We start from the raw sequence: 27,174 nt of genomic DNA, 5'->3' as shown, positions 1-27,174 counted from the left end.
CATGGTGACCACTAAGAACCATTTTTAACATGTTTATTAGCCATATTATAAAAATTACAAAAAAAAAATTGTTTCCACTATTAATAAGCGTAACAGGTTGGACGTGTTATGCTTTGCCACATTATAAAATCTTGCTAAAACATTGAAAAAAGGGTTGATTAAAGAGTGGTACTTACTCGTCTTCTTCTTGAAAGTTTTCCCTCCAAAATATGTTACATCTGGGAGTGTCATGTGACTAAAAGAATAATCAGGTGATGTGTTCTATGGAATTCTTATCAGAGTAACAGGGGTGACAGTTGATTCAGGGACACAACATTTTTTAAAGATTTTAAGTATTAAACATGCATTAATAATAAAAAAGAACATTTGATGAGGAACATTAGAAATAAGCCAATCCAGAAATGATGAAAAATCTAGATTTTATTTTATTTTTTAAGTTATATTTGTAACTGAAGTCGAGCAAGCATGACTGGGGACATAGTACTTTAGTGACTTGTGCTAAAATAAAAGTAATTTACTTTTAATGTATTTATCCTGTGTATATATCAATGTGTTCTATGGTAGAGGGGGGTTAAACATACGAGAAAATGGTTTAGAAATAAGCATTAGACAAGTTTTACACTAAATATACCATATTATGTCATTAGGACTCAAATGGCACCGAATAGTAAGAATGACCCATACGCAGCCCTGTCCCCTGACTTGAAGGCAGTGTTGCGGCTTTTTAGGAGGGATTGCACTTCGCTATTCATCCAGGGTTTTTGATTTGGAAACACCCTGACCCTTTTGTTGACGGTGACATTGTCAACACAGTTCCTGATGTACGAGAGTACAGTGTCCGTGCACTCCTGGAGGTTGTGGCTGGAGAATAAATCCCATACAGTTGTTGAGAAGCAGTCCTGCAGTTGAGAAAGGGCTCCTTCAGGCCAGGTTTTTATTGTCTTTGTCTGGGGCTTTGTTTTTCTCAGCAGGGGGGTGTAGGTGGGGGTGAGGGACATGCAGAGGTGGTCAGATCCAGCCAGGTGGGGGAGGGGTGTCGCTCTGAAAGCATGCCTGATGTTTGAATAGACATGGTCCAAAGTGTGTTCTCCTCTCGTAGCAAAGTCCACGAACTGGACAAATTTAGGAAGCACAGTCTTTAGGCACGCTTTGTTAAAGTCGCCGGCGACAATAAAAACCCCATCGGGGTGGGCAAGCTGTTGTTTGTTTATGGTGTTGAGCAAGAGGCTGAGAGCCATGCTAACGTTAGCATCCGGCGGTATATAAACAGCTATCACAATAACTACTGTAAACTCCCTCGGGATGTAAAAAGGTCTGCACGAGACTGCCAGAACCTCCAAATCAGGAGAACAGTGTGTGTGAATGATCCTGCTGTTACAACACCACTCGTTATGCACGTAAACACATAGCCCCCCTCCTCTGCTTTTACCTGAGTTGCTGTTTCTGTCATGCCGGTGTAGCGTGCGGCCTGCTAACTCGACTGCAGCGTCGGGAATCAGCGGGTGAAGCCACGTCTCCGTAATAAGAATAATGCTGCAGTTACGTGCAAAGCTTGTGTTGGCTATCTGTAGCTCCAATTCGTCAAGTTTGTGGGTGATGGATCTGGCGTTCAATAGGAAAAGGCTCGGAAGTGCTGGCCGGTGTGGATGTTTGCGTAGCCTAGCGTCTGAGTCCGACCGGCATCCCCTCTTCTGCTTTCTTTCCCTCCGTCGCCTTCTACGCTTGCTGGGCGGGCAGACCATCCACGGTGACCCTGGCGGTCTCGCTATCTCCACCAGGATGTTGTGTGTTCGCTGATAGTCGCCAGAAACAGACAAACTATATTTAAAACCTAGATCAATTAGGTTCTGGCGACTGTAAGAGATGGCGGCGTTGCAAACATTCAAAAATATCCACATTAAAAGTAAAAACGAGCACCAAACTGGAGAGCTAAGAGCTGCTGCACCCGTGCGCGCCGCCATCTTGTTTACTGGACAAACAAGTCAGATCCATGGAGACCCGACCTGGCAACTTACAGAACTTAAAGGATGTGTTGCTAATATTTTGGTACCAGATACCACAGGGCATCTTCGGGGGTCAAGTGGAGTCCATGCCTCGACGGGTCATGGCTGTTTTCACAGCAACAGGGGACCAACACATTATCAGGCAGGCGATCATAATGTCACACTTGATTGTATTTTGCCCTTTAATTTGAAGAGTATGTTAATAGGTTCTACAACTGGCAATGAAACTACTCTGTATTGGGAATACTAGCAACCTGAAATTTAGTTTTTAATGCCTCTTCTTTGTCTCAGTGCGGCTTCAGAGGCTTTTCAACTTTTCTAGTCCATAAGGTAATAGCTCTGTAACTTTAATCAAAAGTATGTAGCTAGTGAGTTTGGAGAGATTAGTGAGCTTCCAGATAAAGAATTACAAGAGAAATAGAGGTGCATATGTTGTAAGTCATATTATACACCCAGTTTGACAGTGACTTCTGTAGAGTCCTAATTTCAGTATTTTTATTCAGTCAACAACTGCTGACAATAATTCAATATTAAAAAATTTAATTGCTGCCCAAAATTTTTGCATCCATGAATACATTTGCTCTCTCGTCTTGTATTGCGTCTCCTTTTTAGAATCAGAATCAGAATCAGAAAGGGGTTTATTGCCAAATGTTGAGCAGGTTTACAACATTAGGAAATTGCTGCGGTGCTTCAGTGCAAACATAGTGTCATAAATAGCACTTAAATAGACATGAAAAAATAAAAGTAGGGATAAGAATTAAAAGTGCTACGTAGAAAGATATATACATGAGTGCAGGTGGTGATCAGTGCCAAGCATGGAATGATGCAGTGACACAGCGTAGGGTCATGTGTTAGTGGTGGGAACAGTCATATGGTTATTGTTCATGTGTCCAACAGCAGAGGGGAAGAAACTGTTCTTATGGCGAGAGGCTCTGGTGCGAATGGACCGGAGCCTCCTGCCTGAGGGGAGCAGGTCAAACAGACTGTGTCCAGGGTGAGAAGGGTCAGCTTTTATTGTAGTTGTATACCATCTTTCCCCATGTTATTTTTTAATATTTAATTATGTGAACTTTCATTGCTGTAAAGTTTGATTGGCATGAAATGTTCCTGTTTTCTTGGTTCCACATCTTGTTCAAGTCATCAGCAGCAAATATGTCCTCTTGGGGGTTGGGCAAACGCCAGAGGTCCACAGTGGGCTACCGACTGTTAGGCCCAGTACTGGTATTAACTGTAGGGCACATGTGGGCAGGCTGTGGACTGCCCACACAAAGCAGAAAGAAGCCCATAGTGGGTCTACAGTATGCCCATTCTTTTTTATTTGCTGGAGAGAAACAGCTGTTAACTAACCTACTGTGAATGAGAAGAAGAGGTGCAAGGCCAAGCTTTAATTCTAAGAGCTACTTTAACCTGTTTTTCATCCATCCGTACACCCATCATCTTCCGCTTATCTTGGACCAGGTCAGGGGGCAGCAGCCTAAGCAGAGAATCCCAGACCTCCCTCTCCCCGGGCCACCTCATCCAGCTTATCTGGGGGAACACTATGGCGTTCCCAGGCAAGCCATGAGATATGATCTCTCCAGCTGGCCGAACTTCTCACCCTGTCTCTAAGGGAGAGGCCAGCCACCCTTTGGGGAAAGCTTATTTCCAGCACTTGTATCCCCAATCTAATTTTTTCGGTCACTATCTAAAGCTTCTGACCATAGGTGAAGATAGGGATGTCGATCAACCGTTAACTCGAGAGCTACGCTTTTATGCTAAGGTCTCTCTTCGCCACAACAGACCGATACAGCATCCACATCACTGCAGTCGCAGCACCAATAAGTCTGTCGATCTCCCGCCCCCCTCACTTAACAAGACCCCGAGATACTTAAAATCCTCCACTAATTCGTCCCTGACCCGGAGTGGGCACTTAACCTCACTTAACCTTAACATCCTATACTTCCAAAAGCACTTCAGTCGAATGCCTTCTCCAAATCCACAAAACACATGTTGGGCAAACTCCCATACACCCTTAAGTATATTTGAGAAAGAGCTGGTCCAGTGTTCCACGACTGGGATGAAAAAACACATTGTTCCTCCTGTAAGTTCAACTAACAGACAGACTCTTCTTTTTGGGACCCTGGCAAAGACTTTCCTGGGAAGGCGGAGGAGTGTGATCCCTCTATAGTTGTAGCACACCCTCCAGTCCCCATGCTTGAAGATGGGAACCAAAATTCCAGTCTGCCAATCCAGAGGTATGACCCCTGATCTCCACGCAGCATTATAGAGGCATGTCAACCAAGACAGCCCTACAACATCCAGAGCCTTCAGGAATTCAGGTCGAACACCAAGGAGGCCATGCCTCAGTAACCTTACCCCCAGTGGTGGACGAGTCATTCCCTCATCCCCAGACTGTGCTTCCTATATGGAAGACATGTGAGTTGGTTTAAGGAGGTCCTCAAAATATTCCTTCCACCACCTGATGCTGGGCTTACACTGTGCGATTTTTGGCCCATTTTGAGCCGATTTTTGAATCGTGCGACCGTTTTGGCGATCGGCCCGATTTTGGCCTTCATCGTGCGTTGTGCATCGTGTAGTATACGTGGGGTAACGAGACGCGATTAACACCTCACGACCAGCTCCCGATCATCAATCGCTTGGTCGGGAGGATTTCAAACCTGTTTGAAATCCTCGCGACCGTCGTGAGGGTGTCACCGCAGTTTGTCACACTGCGCACGCGCAAACACAAATGTCAGCGAAAAAGACGGCGCAGCACGGCAGTGCAGCGTGTGATCTGGACACAAGCGATGGAGGTACAACTTGTAGAACTTTGGAAAGCTCATCCGAGCCTTTTCGATGTGGCCTCACAAAATTATCACGACACAACAACCGTGAAAATAGTTGGATCTACACTGCTGCTCAATCACAGCTGCCTGATCAATGTTTTTCATTAGCAATTTAGCAAAGTTGATGGTGGTGGTGTGCGTGTCTGTGTGAGTGAAAGACAGAGAGAGCGAGCGACAGAATTTCTGTTATAACCTTCATTTTATGGACGCACAGTGTGAGCACTCAGGTCGCATCAGTCGTATAGTGTGAGACCCTGCATCGTGACCTGTGAACTTCTAACCCCTGCGAGTCAATCGTACAGTTTGAGCAGGAGCTGAATCGCACGACTGAAAAAATCGCACAGTGTAAGCCCAGCATGACTCAGTCAAAATCTCCGAACTCCTCCCACACCCAAGTTTTGGCTTCATCCACTGCCTGAGCCGCGTCCCACAGGCTATCCACCAAGTGTTGATCAGTTGACGGGTCAGCACCTCTCACCCAAATGTCCAGAACACATGGCCACAGATCTGATAATACTGATCTAATAAAAGTTTCAAATTTGCCATTTGTTCTACTATGACTGCGGTGATGTTTTTTGACATCTTTACTACTACACAAGCAGGACTACAGATATTTTCATTGGCATATTGAGGTACATGTGTGTTCCCACTTTTGTACTCTATTGAAGCATTTTGTATATGTGAGTATGTATATAAAATGAAATGTATACAATATAAATGGAAAATTCTTTCTTTCCTGCTTTTGAAAGTTTAAATCCTTTTTTTTTTTATCTCAGTGTCTTTACTACAGTTCCCTATCACAACACTACCTTCTGCTCCCTCACTTTCTTATCCTGAGCCCTCTGTCTCTCACTTGAGTCTCTGCTCAGTCGTCATCTCTTGTTGTCCACATGCTTCCCCTATTGAACGTGTGTATGGTCTGTCTATTTCCATTTATTTCTCGATAAATCCAAGCAGCTGGTCATTGAATGGAACACTGCATTCTGCCCTTTTCCAATGTTGCACAGATAACAGTCACACAGCCCACACACAGTTCATCACGTTTATGCACCCATGTGGCCTGATGGAGTGATGCACCCCTAAAACCCAGTGGCCAAAGACATGAGTACTATTGACTGAGTGATTGGGCATGTGTGTACCACATTCACTTTATTGCTTTTTTTCCAGTTGTGAATTTGAAACTCATTAGGTTTAAAACATTTCGGTGCTTTTGAGTATTGCAGTCAACATAATTTTTTTTTGAATCCCTGAAAATCTATACCACGAGTCTTAGTTTGTAGATATTTTGGTTCAGTTATTTGTTTTTAGGTCTCTACTGGGCAAAACAGTAGATGATTTCAGTGTAGCAAGTGGTGTGTCAGATGCTGTTCCAGTTCTGGCAGGGGTACTGTTGGTTTTCGAGTGGACATTTTGAATGTGTGTGAGTGTTTGTGTGCATGTGTTTGTCCCTGCTCTTAGAAGAAAGGCATCTTCGAAGACTGATCTTATTGTAGAGCCAATGGTTTTGCAAGGTAGGCTTCTTTTTCAAGTGTTTCCATTACTTCAAATGAGGCAGAAAGAGGGAAAGAATAGTTGCAAGGGAGGGAGCGAGTCAAAAGGGAAGACAAAGAGAGAAAGCGAGAGAGATGTAATCTGTCTCCAATCGATTGGCTGCACCTCTGACCACTCTTGGGATCCCACTATCATTTGTTTCCATCTGTCTGCCTCCTTTCATTTTTTTCTCTTTCTTTTTAATTCCGTTTCTCCTTATTTTCTCTTGTAATTCCCATTCAATTAAGGCTGGGTATATTGGCTGGGCATTGGTTAATTGCTTAGGGGCCCTCCATGGAGCTCACCAGACCTTAACGAGATGATGTGGTTGCCCTCACAGTACTTTTAGCAATGTACGTGTGAGTGAATTTGTGCATGTATGTTGGCATTTTTTAAATGTGTGCATATTTAAAGTGGTGTCCAGCTTGATTATTCCTTTTATAATATATTAAATTAAAGATCTAATTTTATTAGATCTGTGTAAGACACTAGCTTATTCTGTATATGATCTATTTGATGTTAATAAATGTATAAATAAATAAATGTGCAATATGCAAGCCCATCTGCTATAACCCCACATACTTCATATTCTTGAGTTGCCATAAAAGCATTCATGAATACAGCCTTTTACATAGCAGATAAGAAAAATTTTTAACATTCAAAATGTTTAGCATTCATCTGCCAGACAGTTTATTTTATAAGCATATAGCTACCATTTTGAAATGTATAGTTGTAGCAAATGTGTTTAGAAAGAAAATACTCCTGATACCCATTTCATATCTATAGCTAAGCTATAGATATCACACATCTATAGCTAAGCACCTTGTTAACATTAACTTATACACATACTCAGGCACATTGGAGGTGACTTGGCTTTCAAAGATCCATTGACAAGCAAACTACCAACCAGCTGGTCCTTTATGTCAAATTTCAGATTTAAAATCTTCCTATTTTTTTTTCCAGTTAGCTTCCTGTTTGAATTTTAGTTTGAAACTATTGTTGTTCTTTGCGTTCTTGCATCTCTAATTGCTCATGTTAATTAATACGTTAATGAATACCTGGTACTTTTCTGTAGTCTGTGGCCATGTATTTGTATGTGTGAGTGTGTGTTTCTGATAGATGTCACTTCCCCCATGTGTTGTGCCCTTTAAAGATTGATTAATTCACTGAGCACACGCTGTCTAAATCGGGCCTTGGGGCTTTGGCGCCAACTCTATCTGAGTGGTGTGTCTGTTGACCAGACAATTACCAAGCTAGTCCATCACTATCTCTAAGGCCTGTTGCAAGCCCCAGTTTACCCTGGCAAGGCTGATTAATTGTGCACACACATTTACACTTTGAAATGCCAGCAAGTACACACTTTCACACACTTTTCTGCATTCATGCATGTTCATATATCTTATTGGACTTGAAGTCAGAATCTTTGCACGGCCGGAGTGTTTGTTGAATTAGCAGATGGAATGATTGCAGATACTGACAAAGATGTGACAATGACTCATAATGTCCTTCTGATATATAATGACCCAGCAGGTGTACTTGTGATTGGTTGTGTTTGCTCATATACAGCGTTTTACTTATTTATTTATTTTTTAAATTGAAGCTAAATGCTTTTTCTTCTTCCGATCTAAGCTTGGCATATATCACAGCTAAGATACGCTTATGTAAAATAAAAGTTTAAAAAAACATAGACTTGAGACTTGAGATGTTGGAAATACTCGCAGTTTGTTTTCATTTTTTATTGAAAGTGAAATACAAAATTTAAAGAACTATAAAATATTTTACAACACGGTTATCCTGAAACCTTTTCTACTGATTGGTGGGATAGGACTGTGTTTACTTGTGAAAATGGCAGTGCATTGCATTTTAATAAGTCTAGAAATATGTTCCATCATTTTGAAAAGGTTAAAAGTTGGCATTGCAGAATGTGCCTGAGTGGTAACAGAATAAGTGCCCTAAAATATCAACGTATCAGTGACAACAGCAACAGTCCCCTTTGAAAGTCCACAACAACATGCTTTACATATAATCATGTCTTCTTATATAAGTTACTATAAGCAATATAAATGCTAAAGGAAACTAAAATAATGTTTTACAGCCAAACAGAAATCTTTAAAAAAAAAAAACTCATATAAGTTATGTTACTTAGATAGGAGTAAATACTGCAATGTGTCCTTTCCGTTCAACGAACAGTACTGATATTATAACTCTGCACTTTTTATTTTTCCTTTATTATTATTCTTTCACGCTTATTTTGGCCAAAGGCACTATTACACCTCTACTGAAAGTTACAGTAGGTTTCCTATAATTCTCTAACTTGCTTTTTCTGCTACACTCTACATTTAATACCCTCTAGAAAGGCTAGACTTTATGTTCTGTGATTATATAACAGATCTTTTCATTACATAGCCAGAAAAGTATTACATCCTGTTATAATACAATGCAATATAGTATTTTTAAAACTTAGAATGATTATACAGTTTCTTTTGTGTGCATTATTTTCTAGGTCTTTGTTTTTTCTTATTGTAATCTTTAAAATAGATTTTTAGTTATTTAATAACAGTTCAGAGATTCCATACATGTAAAGATAGATCTGGATATGCAATAAGACTTTAATATTGCAATATTAATTCTAAAATGAGGACCAAATCCTCCCTCTCTCATGGGCACACAGAAACATACTGACAGCACCACACATTCATCTTGCAGTTATTAATGGTATAAAATTGTATTTGATTAAAAAAGCAAAAAACAAAGTCAGAGGTATCTAAAAGTCTTTTTGTCTGCCTTTTAATTTTCTAATATGTACAATTCTTCTTTCTCACTCTGTTTTATCCTGTCTCCCACTCAGAACAAATGCCAAAAGTGTACCAAATTTCCATGGAAATTACATTGCAAAGCCGCAGAGGGAGAGGCGAGTGAAGCAGAGCAACTTAAAATGGCTTTATATAAAGGACTCCGAGGCCCTTTAATTACACTGCTATTGATTGCTATGTGCAGGTTTCCCACATTCATTTGCTGCTTTTTCCTCTCAACTATGCATTTAATACCCAGCAGAGAATTGCACTTAGTTGCTTCTGAATGTAGACAATTTTATAAGATTATACATAATATCTTTTTTTAATTATCTAGTTTATATATTTAAAGTAGTAGAATGTATGGATGTATTTTGTTATTGCATATATGGTTTCTTTCTTATTTCTTGCCTTAAAAATTTATTACATATTTTAATTCTATGTAATGCTAAGTATAAGTTTGTCTAATAAATCTATCCAGTAGTCAGAGTAACACAATGTTACAATGCTACTAAAAGACCATTACCATTACTAGGAGTTTATGTCTTTACCAATACACCATGGCGCTGTAACCAGGGTACATATCTGCCACCTATTCTTACTATGTCTCATTCTGCCATTTAATCAGAGGCTGAGATGCAGTAGATGTCCTAGAGTTACGGAAATCAGCATTAGTAAGCCGAAGTGGTGTAAATTATGAGATTGTCAAGCGGGAGACCAAGGATCTTGTCACAGGAGCTTTGGTTGTGTATTTAGTTACATTTCATTTCACTTCCCATTAGGTTTGGTTTAGGGTTAGGGTTTAGATGGCAAAAGCACTTAACAAGGTTTAGGAAAGGATTGCAGTACGTTATCCCCGTCGGCAACTCAGCCATGAGTGATACCAGAGGAGACCCAGAGTGTTCAAATGCAGTTCCAAGGATCCTGAACAAGTGTGGAATTAGTTGGTGTAAAACAATTTCACAAGCACAAACAATCTGATTACAGTTTAGTTTTGAGCAGTATCGGTGGCACTGGTAATCTTTCCCAACTACAGACAGAGCCAGACTAGCCTTGCCGCTAAGGTAATTTAGATTTTGTATTTCGAGTATAGACATGGCAGTGCTACTAACTGTCTCGACCAACTTGAAATGGAATAAAGTCGTATATGCTGTTTTAAAAGGTAATGTTCTACATGTGTTTGAAGTCTTCATGAACCTTTGATCATACAGAAGCTACATTTTGTGGGGAAAGTAAAAGTATGCACAGGTTGAGCACATTGGTTCCTTTAACCTCCTAGGACCTGGTGTCCACATATGTGGACATCACATTTTGGGTTATTTAGACCAAAATACTCAATTTTGATCTACAAGGGCCTGAGATCCACTTACAAGGGCATTATACTGCTACTGTTCTATCAAATTTTTAAAGAATATCCTCATGTGGCTCTCATTTTTCTTAAAAACAAAAATAACGTAAAAAAAAAATATATATATATATCTGGTAATTCTTTGTATTTACATTCATTGAGCCCCAATATGCCCAAATATCAAAGAGAAATTAAAAATGCATGTCGTGAAGGAGTTTGGGTCTTAGGAGGTTAATTTCATTTACAAAGGTAAACCTCTGGGAGAAAGCTCTGCCTTGGTTTGAACCCAGGACTCTTTTCCTCTGAGGAAACAGCTCTTACCACTAAAACAACATGCTGCTTTTTATTCTGCCATACTGCTTGTGATAGGGAATTCATACAATCCTCCAGGATAAAATGGTGCTAAATAGCTTAGCTCTGTTGGTGACATCACAGTGTATTTGAGTTTTATATTTGCTGAAATCAGGACACATTCTGTGGGGAAAAGGGCATTTCCATTTCATTTAGCCCTTGGAAGTCAAACATGTACTATTGTCCCTTTAAATATTTTCATCAACTCTCAAAACTTAACTTAGAGTCACCTCTTACCTGTAGAAGCAGCCATATCTGTAAACCCATTCATCATGAGGGGAATTACTCTATGACAAATCTCTCTCCCTACTCTCTGTGCGTTTGCAGATTGAATACACAAACGGTCCACATGTTCCATCCCTCCTCTTTAGCCATAGTCATTTGTGCCAATGTCAAAAGTGATAAATGGGTTATGTGGTGCCTATGAGAGAAAGCAGTGAATTTTTATAATGTATTAAACAGGAGCGAGAGGGCAAGCAGACAGGCAGGGAGGGAGGGATGGAGGACAGGAGTGAAACTGGAAAAGTGGGCTGTCATGCTGTAGTGCTGTAGGCAGGGGACCTCTGTCACACACAGTTTGAGCCCCAGCTCGCATCTTTGCTGGCACTTCTTCTGTATTTCCCTCAGATATCCAGCCATCAGCCCCCCAAGAGCTCACAGCCATCCAGCAAGGCAGCTGAGCTGGCAGACACAATATCTAGTGACTGCTCTGTCAAATGCATCATATGGCCATCTGTGTGTGCTTTTAAGTGTGGTCTTTTTGCCTTTCTTACAAGAGCCAGTTGCACTTTAAGACTATCACATGAAAGTCTTCGAAGGTCATGTTATGTTTCACATTTTTATGTATTGTTGCTGTTTGTTGATAGAGCTGTAAATACAAAAACATCATAATCATAAAAATAATAATCTCCAATCTAGCATAAACTGAAATTGGAACTTTGAGCTGACAATTTATTATTATTAAATTTTTAGTCTGTGCAAAATCCCATTTAGTTTTCTATTATTACTTTAATATGTGACTTTCCTTACATACTCCCCTATTAACACTCTCTCACTGTCCCATATATGATGAAAATGCCTAAAAGGAAGTCACAAGACCCCAATAAGGTACTTTTTTAAGCGGCTCTATGCAATATTGTTTATATCTGCCTTTCATTACCTTTACTTTCCAACTGGTTGAGATTGATGCAAGTGCATGCACACACATTCCCTAGTCATCTACCCTCACATCATGATTTCGTGTAAAACCGCTACCCTGCCTTAACATGAAGTCTTAACCCTCAAACAGCCCTGCAAGACATGTTAGCAACTAGAGACAAGCAAATGTTCTCACTTTCCACACATCGTGTCTCTCTCTCAAAGAATCCAACACCAATGTGTCCTTGTAAAGATACACATAGAAGTAAACACAAATGAACCCAGACACACCAGAGTGCACAAAAACACAAATGGACTCTATTGTAATTACTTTAATGCCACTCTAACCAACCGCTCTATGAGAGGGCTTGACAGAGCAGTCTAACGGTGTGTTCACACCGAACGCGATGGGCGCGTGAAAAAAGCCCCAAACGCCCCTAACTTGACGCGTGCACATTCGCACCTCTACGCGTGTCCAAGAAAAATCCATCGCGCCCCAAAATATCATATTTTAACGCGCGTGAACCGGAAATGTGGGAGGAATGTGGGAGGAAGTTTTGCAAGACCGGTATCTTTGCAAGATGGCAGCTGTCGAGCTAGCGCTTGAAGAGAGAGTCTCCCTTCTCTATTTACTGTGGAGAGCAGAGTAGCGGCGTAAAGGACATCCTTGCCGTACCTGGGTCCATCAGGTCCTCCAGAGGCGTGAGCAGTTTGGTGAGTTTCACCACTTGCTCCAGGAGCTGCGCCTGGATGACGGCCGATTCCAGCGCTATCACCGTCATTCACTCGGCCAGTTTGAGGACCTGCTGTCCCGCGTCGGTCCCAGAATCGCCCGCCTAGACACCAACTACAGGCGCTCAATCCCACCTGCAGAGCGCCTGTCCGTCTGCCTGAGGTTAGTAAAAGTATTTAATACGGTAGTCCTTTATTGATACCTGTGCTAATATATGCTAAACCATCCATTTATACACTGCTAACATGGATGTGCTATGCTAACAGTGAATGCTCTCGGTGTTTACTGAAAGCAAACTGTGGTACAAAGACGACTGTTTATAATATTTCTAGTGATACTCAGAAGCTCTCATCAAGCCCCGATTTAATTTGATTTATGCTGTTATCAGTGTTTGCGATGATAGCATGGCTGTGGTGTCACATCAATGTATGCGCTCGGTGTTTGCTGATATCAAACTAGAGCATTAGGACCACTGAGTTAACCTTGTAGTGATACTCACTCCTTTTTTTTTTAGACCTGGTTTAATTCTGGGATAGTTGAATATTTGTATATAATCCCTGCAGCTGTCAGACTCTATAGCAGGCGTCACAGCCTTTATTAAAACAGAGTTAGATAAAACTGAACAGTTTGGTTCTATCTTGATAAGCTGTCTTATCACAGATTAATTTTTCAAAAATATTAATGATTTAAGCAAGGAAAGGGCTACATGTCAACACACAACTCTTTATTTCTATTAATGTCTTACTTCATTCCTACCTGATTGACATGTTTAGGAATTATGAGTGATTGGCTCACTGTAGTTGTGAAAGTTGCTACCAATCAAATTATGATATGTTAAAGTTAAAATAAAACACAACTGTTTTAGATATTATCTAATATACATTTTGTAATTATCCTTATAATTACAAAATCTTTTATGTAAGATTTAAGTTTTGTGATTTAAATCTGACATCACCAAAGTATTTTGGAATTTGAATAATGTATTTTGTAACTGCAGTACACATAATACTGATTTTGAACAATTTTGTCCAGGTTCCTTGTCACCGGGGACTCCTTCAGCACCAAGCGTTCAGTTTCAGAGTCGGTGTGTCCACGGTGAGCCAGATCACCCCCCAGGCAGCGACGTCCATCTGGGACTGTCTAGTGGACGACTTCATGGCTGTGCCTTCACCTGGAGACTGGCGGTCCATCACAGAGGGACTCCAGGAGCGCTGGAACTTCCCTCTGTGCTGTGCAGCTCTGGATGGGAAGCACGTCCAGACAAAGGCACCCTATATATCATATAGGAGACACACACATTGATATACACTAAATATTTATTTCATTTCTTTTTTGTGGTGCCCAAATTGATGCACCTGCTTGATTTTGTTTAAATAATTATTGCACACTTTTTGTAAATCCAGTAAACTTCTTTTCACTTCTCAAATATCACTGTGTGTGTCTCCTGTATGATATTTAACTGACATTTTTTATTGTAACAACCAACGATTTATACAGGAAAATGATGTCTATTAACAAGGTTGCCCAAACTTTTGCATCCCACTGTATCAGTATATTTTGTCATTAGTATAATATGAAATAAATTCTACATGTGTAAAGTCGTGTGCCAACATTTGCTGTGTAGTAGAACTGAGACATTAGTCATTATAAAAATTTATTTGAAATAATATTAAAATTCTCACACAGAAATACATTAAACATAAATATATAAAATATAAGTATTTACAGAGAGACAGGAATAAAAAGGACCAGCTGCTCTCCAGAGCAGGAACCAGGCTGAGGAGGAAATGCTCCATTGGAGACTGGTGTGGACTCTTCAGGGACACCAGGGTGGCCAGCTCCACCACCGATGGACCGTCCTGGGACCCGTCCCTCATCTGCCTCGGAGCCGTCCTCCCCTGTGGGCCTGTAAAACAGCACAAAACGCAAAGAAATGAGAAGGCTGCTACTAGATTTTAATTTCAACATTGAAAAAAACAAACAAATCAAAAACAGGATATAATCTGATTGGTTGTAGATCTTTAGTAAAGGTGATCACAGGCAATCCCACCGACTAAAAAGGTATCAGTGCTTGCTCTACATACCTGTGGGTGCAGCAGCAGGAGCTCAGGGACTGGGGAGCCAGGAGAAGCAACAGGGGATGCTCTGCTGCAGAATCAGTTGGTTCTATCAATACAGTATTAAATGTTAACAGGTTGAATATAATAATCATAGAGTAGACAGTGGTCCCTCATTTATTGCAGCAGGGGTTCTCAGAATAACTAGCCCCTGGCCACGCACTTTATACACTGTTTTCCACACACACACATGAACATTGGTCACAGTTCTCACAATTGATTCTCAAAGTGCAAACCTTTGTAGATTGCAAAACGTAAAAGTATTATTATGCCGCGGTTTGTCTTCATCTGCCCGCCACTTTCGTGCGCCTTTTTCCCTCGCGGTGCAGGTGTCTATTTCCGAATGAGGCTCATAGTTATGGGTGTTTTTGTGCTGTTTTTTCTATTGGACGTGATGGTTATCAAAACCAAACATGATAAATTTGGCAAGTGCAGGAGACACGACACGGAGCATATTTGTCAATCAGGCTGCAGAATGCAATGCTGTCCGGTGCAAAAAAAAGAAAAAGAAAATTAAAAAAAAGAGGCAGTGACGGATGAACAGCGGGACCACTGTGAGCTGTTTATTAATAAACAATAAAATATATTCTTAAATGACAACATGCCTAAAAGCAGAACGGTATTTGTACGTCAGTGGGAAAATAGCGGTGGCTTGCTAGCTTTTGTGCGGCTTCCCCGGGTCAGTGAAAACTTTAGAGAAAACTTAAGAGAAATGAATGAACTTACCAGGTTGCCCGATCTCTTTACATATCTTCCTCCAAGCTCGGTCCTTTATATTCCTGTCTCGGTCCAGAAAGCAGCTGGTGTTGTATGGCTCCGGGTTGTTTGCTACGGCATTGATTAGCCTTCCTTCTATTGAAGAATAAAGGGCTTTGGCTGGATCTGCCCCTTTGAACTAGGTAACAGCCACGTCACCAGGCTCCTGATTGGTTGTCGCGGCGTGATTTGACGCTGGAGTTCAGATTTTTCCAACTCGAGCGGGGGACGCGAAACGCGTGTATACACAAAATGCAACACATAAACTCACGCGCGTGGTTTTTTTCGCGAGTCAAACGCCTGAAACACGCTACACTCACGCGCGTTTCAGGCGTTTTCGCGACGCAAATCTGCTTCCGAATTTTCGCGGGAGCCGCAATCGCGGGTCAGCGCGCCTTTCCATTGACTTTACATGTAAGCCTGACGCTCTGCCTGCTTCTATCGCGTTCGGTGTGAACACACCGTAACAGATGAACAGTAGTAGTTTAATGCATTCTGATCTCCAGTTTCCTGAAGATTGTGTGTTTCCTTCCCTTCTGACAACCATCAAGAGTTTAACCCTTGGAAAACAACTTAACAATTTTAGGACACCTGTAAAGTGGAGTGATGAAGTACTTAAAGGTTCAAGTGATATTTCACTTTGACCGCACTCTGAGAGTGCAGTTTGTCCAATCAGATGAATTATTTGGAACTGCCAATGCACAAAAGGATAATTTCAACAATTGTGACTAAAGTCTAAACTATTGGTGGGACACTGGTGAAGAACGAGGATGACTATCTGAATGTATACGATGTGGAGCAAAAACAAAAAAAATCTAGGAGAGGAGAAGAAAAAAGAGAAAACATTGTCAAGGAATGTAATTAATACATCAGTTCCTCCACAAGGTGTTAGATGTGTAATTGCTAAAAAGAAATATGAACCTAAAGGTAGATAAAATGTCATAAAATCTAACTGCTGATTGGTAGGTGGTTTGTTTCATTGTGTTCACTCTGAATTTGAAGGCTGTTTTTAACCTAAGCAATAGCTATAGGATATACTAACCACAACGTTCATTTGATTTAATTTATTTTACGTCAGTCTACTTTGTTTTTGGTTTTTAGCTTGAAAATGTAATTAAAGTCAATTCAGTTCAGTTCAAATCAGTTCGGTCCAAGGAGCTTTCTATCCAAGCCTTTTAGACTACCACGGCCTGAATGACTGAGAACCTGCACAGTCAATTCTATTCTATTTAATTTATATAGTTCCAAATCACAAATCAGTCACCTCAATATGACTGCAAGGTTACTGTTTATATTCCAAGTTTAAAAAAAAAAAAAAAAAAACACAATAATACAGAGAAACCCCAACAATCATGCAACCTCTTATGAGCACTTGGCGACAGTGGGCAGGAAAACTTACCATTTAACAGGAAGAAACCTACAGAGATTAATAATAACGAACTCCAGAGTGGTAATATCCCCCATGGCACATTTGATTTAGAACAGAGCATTCAAACCAGGTTCTGTCTATGTAAATATATTTTCTTTTTGCTGAGTGAAAACTTATGAATGAAAATCTCCCAGTATCGTCACACTATGAATCAATAATAATTCAGAATTACTCATCTTACAATTTGTCTTTTTCTTTCTTTTTCCTAGAGCGCAAGAAGATAACCCTGACAATTGGAAACCAGTTTTCGTACAAGAAAATTTACAACGTTGTGGGATATCTGAAGGGAAAGAGGAACCCAGGTTTGTACAAAGCCACTGCAGATTTGCCTTAAAGTTAAAACACAATCTCAGCATTTTTCTGTCTCTATCTTTGCTTTTAGCTACATTTGTATTCTTTCCTGTTTCGTTAACAGAAAAGGTAATGATTTCTTGATGATGCTTGTATTACTTAGCTCTGCTGCAACATAATGCACTTAGTCCCCAAATATGGCTTTCATTCCTCAACTCAATCTGTCTGTGCTTGGCTTTAAACAAGCAGTAGAAATCATAAAAAAAAGATTACAGGAGAAATTTGGAAACATCTGTATTCTCTTACTGGCAGAAAATTCCATGATAATATCAACACCACTTTCATAGCCATCATAAATGAGGCTACAAACAGTGCATGTTAGTTCAGTTTGCCACTAATCCTGTAAATGGGGAAGCAGTTTCTGCTTCCCACCATCAATGCTATCCACATCTGTGTCTCAGCAGAAGAGCAAATTATAGAAACTAAGCACATTCTGTGCTACAGAAATATTCTCACTGGTGGTTAAATGAGACAACCACAATGACTTCTCTTAAAGTGCTCTTGAGCAACTGAACCACTGGGTATTTAGACAAGACTAGCACTTTGTAGCAGTGACATAACATGAACCACTGGCTTCTGATACATAAGATAATAATAATCATTTATATTACCTTTCCATGTGAAATTAACCGTTTTGATGACTAAAATAACCAGATGACATCACCTTTAATGCAAACACAATTAAACTCAAATTGAATTATATGGCTGCCATAACAAATATTTTATATTAGTGAGGAAAATATTCTTTTTTTAAATTCTTTAATAAACTGTGGCATTGCCTATTATTTTCCTTGCATACAGCACTTCTATCCACATGTAGTGAGCACAGGGATCACAATAATGCATGACTTTCTCACTTAGAAGTGTTGTTTTAGAACTATTAGAATCTAATAGATTCTAATAGTTCTAGGTATTTACATTACTTTTAATTAGTTTTGATTATAACATTATTTCAGATCCATCTAAATTTAGGTTACATTTCACCTGAAAAGTGATTCTTATAAACACATATTAAGGTTCAGAAGATGCAGGTGCACGTTTTTTATGGATACATTAGATCAAAACACAATAATAGAAGCTTTAACTTGATTTGATCACACTTTCATTTTCATCCCGTGAATCCAAAGGTGGTTAAGCTCTGATAAGTAGACATTAACCACCTTAATGTTGACTAAAGTAGACATTAACTGCCTTTTGCTCTCTTAATGTCAACCATCGTGTTTCTTAAATGTCTGCCATTTGCATCTATTTATTTCAAAAAGTTGCCCATTGATGTTGGCAAAGACTTTTGAAAATGGACCATTGGAGACGTATCTTTTTTTTCTGTTTCCATTTACAAGGCTTTGTTAACTCTGCCCATTTCAAACATGCTGTATGCTGTGGTCTTTTAATATTTAAATGTCAACCCTGGCTCTTTCTTCTTAGCTAAAACTACCCCTATCCTTTTTTAAATTGTCTCTTTATCTTGCCCTTGCCTCATCCACACAGCCTTCCTCCAATGTCACGCTACTGTACCTGTCCTGCCCAGTCAGTAGTGGAAAATTATCTTGCTGATTTACAGTGTAATATTAAGCAGGCATAATGGCCCACTAAAGCAGATAATATGGGTCACAAATCTCTGGAAGGAGTGATGCTTTAACTGGTTGTGGGGGTTTCATCATATGTCTGTTCCACACTTAACTCTAAACAGACTGAATATTCATGCATGATGGCAATGGGTAATTCTGAATGACTCTTTGCTGTTTTTCTTAAATAATGCTGTACGCAGCTACAGCTAGCAGCATAACAAATCTGCCAAACAGGCACACTGTAACATCAAAGCAGCCCTGTAGTTTGAGCCAGTGTGGTTCAACACAAGTGTTACATGAATACTCCAGGGACATAACTGTTTATATTCTAATAATAGCTCAGTGAAATGAATTCATAGATTTAGATTTGTATATAATTATAGTATAAAGCTGGTTCAAACTGTTTCGAACGCAACAAAAATGTAGAAAGTCTATCAACTGCTCACTAATAGCACATTTTATGATTATTCTTCCATTATTTTATTTGGTTGCCTTCCTGGACAATGTTGGGAGAATCAGTTTCAGGCATTGTCCAAAGTTGCCCTTTCTTATATGCAGCCCCAAGCAAACATGTTGGAAATGACGACTTCAAAATGTGCTGTGCTTCAAATATTCAGTTTGACACCTTTTTACATTTAGGTGCAGACAACATGGATTTTGTACTAGGCACTTGAGTGGTTAAAGACTGCATCAGACATCTGCATTCACATGCATTCAACTAGCTAAGGCTGGGAAGCTTGGTTAAAAAGCTGCATCCATACACTATATGGCTACATCACAGAGTCCAGTGCCTTAGTGCCTACAGTGTGCTAAGTAACATAGCAAAAATAAGCATTTAAATAAAGCACTAGAACTGGAGCAGGGATTACCTGCATGGACTGTTACAACAGTACATATGTCTTTGCAGCAATCCATATTACTTGTCAGAAAATAACATTAAAACATTTTCCAAAAAGCACCAACATCAGACACATGGTTAAGAGGAGCCTTATCGGCATCACCTGCCACTTAAATCAGTCGTGTCTGTGATTTTTTTTTTTGTCCATCATGCACATAAAAAGGTTTATTTCTGCTGTAAAGTTTGGGTTTACGTAGGAGTCTTATAACATTGCACTCACTTTGTGAAGACGTTCTTATTCTAAAGAACTGCAGCTTTTTTGTTTGCTTATTTGTTTGTTGTGTGACAAAAGTGTCACACATTTGTACTAATTAGTGTCTCATCCAGTTACTATGAAGCCGGGCTTTGAACAGCTATCATGACTTTATACTTTTTACTGTTAATCTAAAGGCAAAATATGACCAAATAATCAGAATCAGAATCAGAATACTTTATTGATCCCTGGGGGAAATTATTTTTTGTATAAATAAATATAATTTAATATAATTCTTTTTGTATAAATAAAACAAAGTCCAAATTGCCATGGTGTGAATGGTGTGAATGTGCGAGTGAATGTGAGTGCGAATGGTTGTCTGTCCCTGTGTGTTGGCCCTGCGACAGACTGGCGACCTGTCCAGGGTGTACCCCGCCTCTCGCCCTATGACAGCTGGGATAGGCTCCAGCGCCCCCCGCGACCCTGAAAAGGATAAGCGAATGGATGGATGGATAAAACGTAAAGTATAGTCATAGAAATATTAGCTTATGCCCACGATCCTCAGTTAAAAGCCCGAAGCTATACAATTCCAACACAATCCTGAAATAAATAAATAAAACTCATGCATATGAAATATGAGATAAAGAACTTGAGTGGCCACCTAATCTCAAGATACCTACATTGCTAAATTGCTAATGTAGAAAACTCCATCCATCCATTCTCTTCCACTTATCGTTGTCAGGGTCGCGGGGGGCTGTAGCCTATCTCAGCTATCAAAGGGTGAGAGGTAGGGTACACCCTGGACAGGTCGAGAGTCTGTCACAGGTCTAATACATATAGACAAACAACCATTCTCGCTCACATTCACACCTAGGGGCAATTTGGAATTACCAAATGACCTAACCCCACTAACTGCATGTTTTTGGACTGTGGGTAGAAGCCAGAGTACCCAGAGAAAACCTACGCAAACACAGGGAGAACATGCAAAGGCCCACACAGAAAGGCCCTGGCCAGGTGGTGGAATCAAACTCTGGACCTTCCTGCTGTGAGGCAACAGTCCTAATCACTCTGCCACCATGTCGCCAATGTAGAAAAATTCCTCGCAAATTTCAAAACTGTAGCAAATGTTAGAGGACTTCTACCAAGAATCAATTGCACCAAAAAACAAAATAAAACATGGTTGGTAGCTCATGTATTTATGCAAGTGAAAACATTCCTCCATTGACTTACTGCACTAAACTACAGTTAGTTTCAGCTGAACCAATAATAATTTGTCCTAGCCTAAGGGCATCACGTCTATGTTATTTTATGTTATTTTCAGTCTGTGTTTATTAATTAGGGTTTCTTATGAAAAATTAATTTAGCTTTTGATATATTAATCTCCTCCTCCCTCTATACATACCCATGAACAAAGTAAATTACACTTTCACGTATGAGTGATTTAAAGTACTTTACGCTAATCGCTGTTCATAAGATTCACCCAGGAAGCTCCACATAATGTAATAATATGTTGTCATGGGCTAAGCTAGCAGGCTTCTCTAAGCACCTCTTTTCTCAGACAGAGTCATCAGTGCTCTGTGTTGCAGTTGTGAGGTTTGCTCTGTTCTTCTTGTTGCCTGCAGGAGTTCTGCTTTGTGCATCCATACTCATCTCTCTGTCTTTGTAGAAAATGCAAAGCATACAAAGAAGCCTGAAGCATTCATGTGTGAATGCAAGTGACTTTCTTACCTCGGTAAACCACAGGAAGACACTGTGTGAATGCCTTTATGCTACTATTATTAAGTCACATCATTTGTACATATTCATTTTAAAACCCCTTTCTCGGTTTAGCTATATAATGTGCTGTGTATCTGATTTCTTGAAATAATCCCTGCTGTCTATAATTTAACACAAAAAGATGGAGAGACATATTTGGGCCTTTTACCAACAAGTATCTGCACATTAGCATAAGAAATGTCACCCTTCAGTCAAATTTCTTCCTATACAAAATCCTTAAAAGCCATGTTTCTCAGTTCAGCAGTTTAGTTCTTATAGTAATTAAGGACAGTTTGGTGATTTGAATTTGATGTGCCTGTTGTGGTTCCATGGGTCATGCAAACTTATGTAACTCTTCCCCTTTATTCTAGAGATTCTGAGTTCTGCTTCAACCTTCTGAGTCATCTTAAGGCTGGCAAAACAAAATTACCCCTATTAGGCACCAATACCCGAGTAGCTGCAGCTACCTGCATGAGCTTCAGCAATGGATGTGTGGAACATGGTCCACTGGGGACTCAGTGCAGGTAGTGTCCCCACTCTCCCTGAGTCTGGTGATGGGCAAGGGGCTGTATCTCCCTGGTTCACTGCCTATACATTGAGGTTTTTCCCAGTGGATGAGAGGTTTGGTAACCCTTGCCTTCGGATCAGGGGAACAGGTCCTGACCGTAATATGTGCCTATGTGACGAATGACAGCCATTTTGAGTCAATAGGTGAGGTGCCGGAGAGGGCTCCAATAGGCAGTCTACTTTAAATACAACCAACTCTAAATGGATAGCCACTGAAGGAAAAAAGGTCAAAAAGGATGATGGGATTTAAATATTACCCAGATGGAGACCTGTTTAAAGTACAGTGTGTGTGTGTGTGTGTGTGTGTGTGTGTGTGTGTGTGTGTGTGTGTGTGTGTGAGTGAGAGAGAGAGAGAGAGAGAGTTTGTTTATGAGCAGATGATCAGTGATACAACATGTGTTCAACATTAGGTCCATCAAACAGCGAGTGACCTTGTACTGTGAATTGTGGGAGGATAAATAAACCTGTTACAGTAGGTGCACTCATCTGTGTGCATTTGTGCACCTATGGACATATTCTTTTAGCATGATTGAAACATTGTCTCTAATAGTACAAAGCACAAAACACATAGAAGCCCCCCAGCTGGCCTGTGGCTCTGAACCCAGGACCTGTTTGCTGTAAGGCAAAAGAGCTAACCACCAGACCATTGTGCACCCCATCGTGCAAAGTGTGGTTGTCACATATTTGTATATCATCCTTTACCTTATTTATTTTGAGTTTGTGTAGCATCCCTCATTTTTCACCATAAATTTTTGAGTATCTACCTATACAGAGATGAAAAAAAATAAAGATTTCTCTGTTTTTAATTTACTTATTTGTTTGTTTGTTTTATTTATTTATTTATCTTCAGATCGCTATGTGCTGGTTGGTAGTCGTCATGACAGCGACCATGGAGGCGGGACTTCAGCTATTATGAATCAACTGATTGCAGCACTGACAGAGCAAACCAAACGCGGATGGGTACCAGACCGTACCACTGTGTTTTGCTCATGGGGAGGCTCAGCCCTGGGAAACATTGGATCTTATGAGTGGGGAAAGGTCAGCAAACACAAGAGCCTCTGCTTTATTAAATGTCAGAGGGTCAAGGGTAGAAATGTCTGAAAATAGAAGTACTGGCAACATACATGAACACCAATCACTAGAAATATGACGACACTTCTTGTCAAAGGAGTGTGAGGGGTTGGGTCTTAATTATGATGGTGTGATGAGTGTAATGACAACAATTATATGATTATTATAGTAGATTGAAATCATAATAGCTGGTGTGTGGTGTACATTTATGTGTTCCTTTCAGGATAACAGTGTTGTTCTGCAGAGCAGTGCAGTGGCCTATGTCAGCCTGAACTCTCCAGTTAGAGGGACGGAAGCTCTCAGAGCTACAGCTTCACCAACTCTTCTGCAGCTCACCTCAGATATACAGAGGGTAACTATTACTATGATTCCATGTACTGCTACTGTCACTCCAACATGATGTCCTGCTATAGTGTCCAGTGTTCTCACAACATACACCATATAAATTATAAGGGATCCCTCAATATTAGTAGTAGCAGCACTGTGATTCACCTAAAATATGGCAATGAATAATCGCCTCATTTCAGTGAAAGGATATAAAGCACTGGCATTTTCTTTTTTTTCAAAATTACAGCTGCTGCCACAGCTGCGATTTTGCCAGGTTAATGTTGAAATTTGTGTGAAAAGGTCTGCTAAAAACCACCAACTGCTAAGCACCATATTAGAGATTACCCTTGCGGTTTCAAGGGCGGTTCTGTTACTTTAAAACTATGTTGTTTTGCAAGCTCTAACCCTAAGAGGGTAAAGTATAGTAAATAAGACTTAATCTTGTTTTCTATTTGAGTTCCTAGAGGCACAGTTCCCACTAAGTTGTATGTTATCAGCTTAATACTTCATGACTTTTCCCTGTTTTATAAAGGAATGACTTAAAAAATATTTTAAGCTTCAGACATCCAGATTACCCACGATCAGTTCATCTTAAAGCTCCAATCATGCATGATTAAAAGCAGTTTTCATATTCTTTATTTTTGTAACTGTTGTTGAAAGAACTTTCTATCTATTTCAACCCTTAAAAAAGTGCTCATAGAAGGTCTTCTCTGGATAACACACTGCTTTCATCAATGCTTTTCTGCATCAGTATCAGTTTTAATACCCATATTAAATAGTCTGTCTGTATTTGTATAGCGCTTTACTAGTCCCTAAGGACCCCAAAGCGCTTTACACATCCAGTCATCCACCCATTCACTCACTGGTGATGGCAAGCTATATTGTAGCCACAGCCACCCTGGGGTGCACTGACAGAGTCAAGGCTGCCGGACACTAGCACCACCGGGCCCTCTGACCAACAGGCAACAGGTGATGTGTCTTGCCCAAGGACACAACGATCGAGACTGCCCAAGCTGGGGCTCGAACCGGCAACCTTCCGATTACAAGGCGAACTCCCAACTCTTGAGCCATGTTCGCCCCGTTATCCCCTCATCAAAGCATGTGCCAGATTTCGATGTCTCATTATGGAGAAATGAGCAGATGTAAATGCCTAAACTTTAACAAGGACCAAATATTCATGGCTGTGGAGTTGGAGCCTCTCCCAGATCGCAGAACTATCACTGATTTTCTAGTTTACAGACAAACCAAACCAATGACAGGATGTTAGTGGTTGTGTTAGAGCTTTAAACTCACAACTTAAAGGACCTAAAGGATCCGTTGCATCTTAATGCTACTTTTGGAGATCTTTTGGTGCTTTTTTGAAACTATGTAAAGAAACAACAGCAGGCTTGTTGTAACTAATTAGAACATCTCACTATATGACCACATTTCAGTTTACTTTGCTTCTTCATTTCTATTATTTCTTTGTTTCTCTGTAATTACCCGTCACTAATCAGGATGTTAATATTTTCAATTCTGCTTTGATGTTTTTTGAGGTAAGTTTTCCTCAGAAAATTGGCTTCAGGAACAACTGCTAGCAGACTCTTAGGCAGACACACTGATTTCAGCAAGCTCGGTATTAAGACTAAAGATGGCCAGATGTTGACATGAAATACTGCCACCTTGTTTTGAAGGCCATTCTTAATGGAGTAATTTTATGCTCATTCTACACATCCATTATGATAATTCTCCCTTACGTTTAGTATAATAGAAGGATAAAAACATTATGTGATCCTCCTCTGCCTTGCAGAAATTAGTTAAGGATATGCCTCACAGGTGTCCTCGGTTTCTTTGAAACAAGACGTCAGGGGTTTAAAGCCTGGTTGGAAAATGCTTCCGGCTAGACCCTAATGCCAAATCAGCTACATTGAACTATGAGTGAGAGACAGGTAACTGAAGCCATAACAGCTTTAGTAAAATAGATGGTGTAAAAATGTTACATAACCAAGGTCCCTCTCTTTCTTCCTGAAATTAGTTGGAAGAGATGCCTTGCAGGTGCAGATTAAGCGAGACATCTCTCAAAGGCTTTGGGCAACTGCTACAACTGCTTGTGTTACACCCCTGAAAACAGGGGGAAAAGAATCACGAGAGTGATTATGACTTGCGTCTCTCATGCAGTAGTTTATTGCAGTAAATGCAGTAAATGAACAGAAACGTTTCACATTCTGTACTGCTAAATGTCACATGGTGGAAGAAAAACACTAACTAATAAACCGAAATACTAAAGTGCTGACTATACATATACTTGAGCAGGTTTCCTGGAAAAATGGCTGACAATTGTTTTTAGCTCCTGCCGTTATCTTAATGGCCATTACACAGTACAAAACTGAGGCTCAAAACCGCCACGTATATGTGCACAAAACTGTAATATAATGCTTCTAAGGCTTACAAAACAATGAAGGATTACCTCTTAAATATCTTAACAGTGTACACATTGGAAATATATCAACTTTTAAACACTTTTACCTGAAAACGGGGAAAAGAATCACGAGAGTGATTATGATTTGCGTCTCTCTCATGCAGTAGTTTATTGCAGTGAGGAGAATGCGCAAAAGCCCCCTGGTGGAGAACAGAGACACTACTAATCGATCCCAGAAAAGGCTTACTAGCAGATCAGAGATGTATAGATTGTAGTTCTCTTAAGTAACATGAAAGCCATTAATATAACATGAAAAATAATAAACTCTTAGCAATTTTCTTACCATATTTACATTATTTTCATCCTTATATCAACAGATATCAATTAGTATTAACTGAACAGTTTTATATGCAGTAGTCCTTCAACCTGTCACACTTGTACAAGAATTCAGCTGATTATTAACCTGTTCATTTATTGGAGCTGATAATTCTTTAATTAATGATGTTTTTTTTAACAAGCAAACCACCACTACAAGGTCTTTATCAGTTTATTATAAATGGTAAAGAACTGAATGCTTATATATCAAGAGTAATACAGTGGTGTAGTAGACACAACGCCCATCCCATTATAAAAACAAAACACATAATTTTATGACTTTGTGCTTCCTGTATTTATTGTTTCTATAAATGCTGCACTCTCCCTGGAACTTTTCACCTTTTCCTGTCTGAATTATAAAATGTATCCCTCCTACAGTGATTAAAATATTTGCCATTTCCTGAACCACTTAGCAAAAGTAGCGATATCACACTGTGAAATATACCTCACTGCATGTAAAGCTGAGTTACTGACAAATTTTATTTAAAGTTTCAAAGAAGAAAGTAATTTTTCTCTAGAAATATGAGAAAAATGTTTCCCATCAGTGTTATGTAGATCTATGGATCAATATTACTGCTGCAGATCTTTAGGGCTGACCTCAGTTGAAATACTTTATATTCTGTTTACTCTACAGGAATACCTTTTTAAAA

The 27,174-nt window shown here is 39.8% G+C and overlaps 1 protein-coding gene and 1 long non-coding RNA gene across 2 annotated transcripts in view; one reads left to right on the top strand and one right to left on the bottom strand.

Annotated features, from left to right (window-relative positions):
* Positions 1 to 27,174, top strand: part of naaladl2 (N-acetylated alpha-linked acidic dipeptidase like 2) — a 526,866-nt gene that overhangs the window by 348,490 nt on the left and 151,202 nt on the right. Inside the window, exons 12-14 of the mRNA XM_085263600.1 lie at positions 17,231 to 17,323; positions 23,204 to 23,391; positions 23,648 to 23,776. Coding sequence (XP_085119726.1) covers positions 17,231 to 17,323; positions 23,204 to 23,391; positions 23,648 to 23,776 — 410 coding nt within the window. The remainder of the gene's footprint in view (positions 1 to 17,230; positions 17,324 to 23,203; positions 23,392 to 23,647; positions 23,777 to 27,174) is intronic.
* LOC146546927 (uncharacterized) lies at positions 14,367 to 15,759 on the bottom strand. Its single transcript, XR_014890602.1, has 3 exons — positions 15,563 to 15,759; positions 14,804 to 14,885; positions 14,367 to 14,625 (listed from the first exon to the last, which is right to left on the bottom strand). It is a non-coding gene; the product is annotated as an uncharacterized LOC146546927 (long non-coding RNA).

Source organism: Mchenga conophoros, linkage group LG23 (assembly GCF_057382185.1).
Source record: "Mchenga conophoros isolate Kocher_MC1m ecotype Shallow Benthic linkage group LG23, M_conophoros_male_GT1.1, whole genome shotgun sequence".
In the NCBI taxonomy this organism is placed as follows: Eukaryota; Metazoa; Chordata; class Actinopteri; order Cichliformes; family Cichlidae; genus Mchenga; species Mchenga conophoros.
The sequence above is the reverse complement of the archived record's forward strand: the minus strand, read 5'-3'. Positions and strand labels throughout refer to the sequence as shown.